General features: G+C 43.5%; 1 protein-coding gene across 1 annotated transcript in view; it reads right to left on the bottom strand.

Annotated features, from left to right (window-relative positions):
* The window catches only part of CCBE1 (collagen and calcium binding EGF domains 1), a gene marked incomplete at its 5' end in the record, with an annotated part of 19978 nt that overhangs the window by 12212 nt on the left and 2746 nt on the right, over positions 1 to 5020 (bottom strand). The window contains 2 exons of the mRNA XM_009705872.1: positions 1108 to 1245; positions 1997 to 2131. Coding sequence (XP_009704174.1) covers positions 1108 to 1245; positions 1997 to 2131 — 273 coding nt within the window. The remainder of the gene's footprint in view (positions 1 to 1107; positions 1246 to 1996; positions 2132 to 5020) is intronic.

Here is a 5020-nt window from a genome sequence, read left to right as displayed (position 1 = left end):
AACTACAAGGAACAACTAAAGTTAATGGAGTGGCTCCAGTTACACATTTTCAGAAGAAAATCAAAATTATAAATCGCTCTGGCCATCCAGCGGGATTTGGAGCATCCAATGATACTGTGTTCAGGCATTAACTGATGAACCTATGGTAAATGACCATTCATCAAAAGAGTTTGGTTTTTTTCCAGAGCACAGGTTGTTCTCTTCCTCCTTTCTTTTTAAATTGTCATATCAGTATTTAATCTGCAGTACTCTAAATGCTGTAATTTAATAACTGGAATGAGGTCAAAAACTTTAAACTCATTTATACACAGCACACATATATACTTTAAAACTAACAGTGAAATGCAAGAACAAGCCCTCACTTTTACCCCTTTCCCATCACATGTTAATTTCATTAAAAAAGGCAAAAAAAAATCTGACCACAGTCACGAGACACACAAGCTAACTGTCAGTGTTACTCAACGTAATTTAACAATTGAGTTAAGCAATGCTTGAAAAGTGTGTCGAATTCCCAGGCACACCTTTTCTGAACCTCTGAGTGCCCAGAGGCGTGAACCACCCAACACAGGGCCATTTGCTAAACTCAGACGTTGGCGTGTAAATACAAATTAAAGTTACTGAAATTAATTTAATTAACAGACGAAATTAATGAAGGCTTATAAGGGTCATCATCTGGTAATTTTTTTCCCTATGTCTCCTGAGCTCTGAACGGCAAACTAGGTGTAATCCAGGTTGGTATGGGAGCAAAACATGTCTTCTAGCAGAGGGATCCAGCCGAAGTTGCAATAGCAAGTTTCACTGTTAGCCGCTCTCCCTCTCCAGGGGAAGATGCTTTCCACATCCTTCAATGTACTTGCGCTCTTTCTTTATAGATGTGACTACTGATTTACTGCTCTGTGTGTGCAGCTCACAAAGCGGGGAGGAGGAGAGCGTGTGGCAGGACTGCTCCATGGATGCTCGGATGCCCAGTGAACAACGGGGGCTCTCCAGGAGCATCAGCTACATCCCAGCTTCAGACCCTCAACTCCAGGTGTAGTGTAGGAAGCTGTTCCTCTTTACGACAGACCAACCTTTGGCTCAGGACCTTTAACCCCCACTAGTATATACCTTTATCTCTTTTGGTGCAAGTCTTGCCATCCTCCTCCCGGGTATAGCCTTCGTGACACTCACACCTGTAGCTGCCCATGGTGTTGATACAGATCTGAGAGCACAGCGTCCCATTGCTTGTGGCACACTCGTCGATATCTGGAGAGGAGCAAGAGTTCAAAACGTCCTAAAGCTGGAGGTTTCAGACCTCAAATACAATAAAAGACTTTCTTTAAAGGTATCAGGAGATTTTGTGGTTAAATAAATGAGTAATTGCAGCACTGCTGGTACTTTGGGCTGGAGCTCTGTGCAAACTGCACTGTTATTATTACCACACCTGGCATTTTATCGGTGAACATCACTTGACCATTTCTTTGCATTAAAAAGCTCACAAGTAAAGCTCAGTCCTGCAAACCTTGGCTCCCTGGCACAGCAAACCATGCAGGGCAGGGCAGGGCAGGACTAGCCGCACAAGGACCACATGTAAATGATCGGTCCTGAATTAGATAGTGGCCGTCTGAGCCAAAGCCCAAGGATTTATTTTCATAATGAGGCCCGGTTATAGTGCTTTGAGGGTTACTGTTAGAATCATGTCCCTCGTCTCAGGCCAAAACCCCAGATATCACTCAAAACCTGCAGGGGGAATTAATAAAGGGAAAATTACACCACCCCAAGACTTCAAAGTGTTTGGGTGCATATATCTCGTTTTAGGTACTACCTCCTCATAATTTCAGAGGGATTTACATCTCTTTGTTCTGGGAACCAATCCTTCACATATTTTAAAAACACATTTATTCTGTAATAGTAAAGAGAACAAGAAAGGTTTCAGATCTAAACTGAATCCTAAAAGACCTGAGGGAGCAGGATACATCAATAACCAGAGACGAGCTCAACACGCACTTCTACCCACCCAGGCAGTAAGGCTTCTCTCTGTTCCTGTGCCTCTCCCGATCATAGCGGTACCCAGGGTAGCAAGTGCACAAGACTCGCCCAAAGTTATCTGTGCACTGCTGTTCGCAGGGAGCTTCAGAACAGACATCATAGTCTGGGGAGAGAAAAATGTGGTTAGGAAAATACCAAAGGCAGTAGTTGGGTAATACTATGACAGGAAATATTTCACCTCTCTGCTAAGTAATAAAGTCAAGTTACATTATTTTTGAGGATTGAAGAAACCTAGAAATAAAACATTTATGAGACATAAGCAAAGAATTATAGTAAAACTGTAATTGCTAATTACAGCTTTACAGTAGTTAGACTATTTCTTGAAGATGGATTTTAAGAAAGGGGCACTTTCCCAGTTTGCAGAATTTAAGACTTCTTCTCCCAGAAATATTAAACTACCTAAAAGCTTTTTGCTGTTTTCTTCCACAAACTTTTAAGTGCTGATAGCAATATTTCCTAAGCAAAATGCTGTGAAGCTAACTGCCAAATTTGGGCAGAAAGTATATCATAAGGAAAAGTTAATTAAAATTGCACAACAACTGTTCAAAGCCAGATATAACCCTTCTAGCAAAGAACACATTGTTACAAAGCCATCATCACTCTTAATAATAGCAATGTGCAGATTATGGTATGGTAAATCGCTGGCCAGGCTTGTCAGTGAAATCCCAGAAGACCGTCTGAAGTCCTCATTTGAAACCCAAAGGAGGGTGAATCTGTTTCTGATTTCACTGCTATGGAGCAGCAGAGCTGCAGTCCAGGGAATGGACACCAGAGCAAAACAGGGTCTGACCTGTATCCCTGTCCTGCCAGGGTCTGGATTTGGCCCCTGGCATCAGGCTGGTGGTGGCAGGGCTGGGGGCAGATGAGCAGCCCCCAGCCATGGGTGCAAGGGCTTCACAGCACCATGAGAATCACCAGGAGAAGAAAGGAGCTGAAGCAGCATCTAGTCTCAGAACCAGCTCAGGCAAACCCTGCTGAAGGTCTTGTTTTATGCCAAAGCAAGTGGCAGCTTCTGTGATCATTTCAGAGGAACATCCACCAGCACACAGCATCCACGTGGTTGTCACTGTGACCCTCCAGTGACTGGGTACTGCAAGGCCACAGCAGAAATATCTTGTCCCTGCTCCAGACCAAATACATCTAAACCAAACCTAACTGTTCCGACTGAGCTCCCAGCAATGCACTATGTTTCCATATATACAGTATAAAATAATTAAAAAACAAACTAATTTTTGACTCACACTAATGACTAGCAGACATCTCTAGGTATGATGATTTTTCCAAACAATTAAAATGAACTAATAGATGGTAAACCAAGTGAAACCACATTTGCTGTACAAAGTATATAAAGCACATGTGTAGCACTGGGGTTAAAAGTGACAGTGTGCCAAGATACTGAAAAGCACCAAATGAAACTTAACAAGCTGCTGGACGTCACACCAGAGCCCCTTAGATGGAGAAACACTATTGTAATGGTGCCAAGCATTTCCTCCCTGGTGTTTGTTGCCTTTTGAATAGCAGGCATCCTTTCTTTCCTTCTTACTTCACAACTGTGTTGATTTTAACTCTTGAGGTCTGCCCACAGTGCTGTGGCAGTGAATGGTAGTGCCAGGACTCCCAGCATTAACCAGAGTTGAACAGTGCAGAGCCTTGCATAAGCGTGGAAGGAAAACATGGCCCTTGCCTTCAAACACAGTCAGCCTGGGAGCTAGTTTGGTTTTTTAAGTGATGCTGGGGCTATGAACTCCCGTTATGTTTGGCACTACTAAATAGTCCCAAATATAAAGCAGTAGTGGTGTTTTTCCTGGGCATGGTTGCAATTTTCATTTTCCACTGAAATAAAATCAGATGCAGAACAGGCTAGTATGCCCAGCACTGAGGTGAACATGCCTGGTCCTCAGCCAACGTGCCCACACAGATGCTGGATTTGGCCTGTGCCGCCTTCACTCTATTCAGAGCAGAGGTAAAATGAGCTCTGTCCTCCTTGCATCTGCATGAACAGATATGCCCTAATAAAATCACAAAAACCAGCACTGGAAGGGACCATCTCCCACCACAAGCAGGACTAGCTATGCCTAAACCTTTCCCAATAGACATTCATCTAACCCGCACCTAGAAACCCCTCAAGGATGGAGATGCTCTGTCATGCAAGATTAAGTATCCTTGAAGATAGAAGGCTTTTTACTCATATCTAATCCAAACTCCCCTTATAGACATTTAAGCCCATTATTTTTGTCCTCTTCCTCTTGGCCATGAGGAATAGTTTACTTTCCCCCTTGCAGCAAGTTTTCACATTCTAAAAACTGTTATCATGTCTCCTCTCAGACTCCTTTTCTCTAGACTAAACAACACCAGTTCTTTTTAATCATCTCTCTTTTGCCACATTTCATGTGACTAGCCTTTAAATTCAGTTTTCACATCCACCTTAGCAGAGTTCCATCAAGACCATTGCTTCATTTGCTTTCATATAAAGCTACGGAAGGGTCCACGAGGTGGAAATCACACAGTCAACCCAAATCATGTGATGGCTGTGGGCAGGTCCCAGGTCACAGAGCTCTGCATTCCCAGGACTTTGGTCCCAGGCAGCACAACTCCCTCAGGAATAGTCCTCACAACTGGGATGGAATTGGGCAAAAGCTGCTGCACCACCTCCATGCACTCTGAAGAACTGAGGATGCACACACCCTCTCATCTTCAAGCCCCTTGCCTGCCAGCCCAACCTAAGAAATGTGGTTTGAGGATGAATCAAAGCCACACGGTGAGGATCAGGCAGTTCCAGACTTTGGGAAAATAGAAAAAACTGAAGCAGAGTAACAAATGTCTCTACGTACTCAGGAACATGGGGACTCAGGAATGACAACACAGCATGGGAAGTTGTACCAAGGAAATTTCTGAAATAGCATTAGTGAGGAAAGGGCAGGTCTGATTAGTGTTTGCCTGTCATACAGAATTTTGCTCTGAATTAATCCATAGCCAAGAAACTCAACAAACC

The sequence above is a fragment of the Cariama cristata genome, unplaced genomic scaffold (genome assembly GCF_000690535.1).
Source record: "Cariama cristata isolate BGI_N322 unplaced genomic scaffold, ASM69053v1 scaffold31148, whole genome shotgun sequence".
NCBI lineage: Eukaryota > Metazoa > Chordata > Aves > Cariamiformes > Cariamidae > Cariama > Cariama cristata.
Note: the sequence above shows the minus strand (reverse complement) of the source record. Positions and strands in the feature narration are given on the sequence as shown.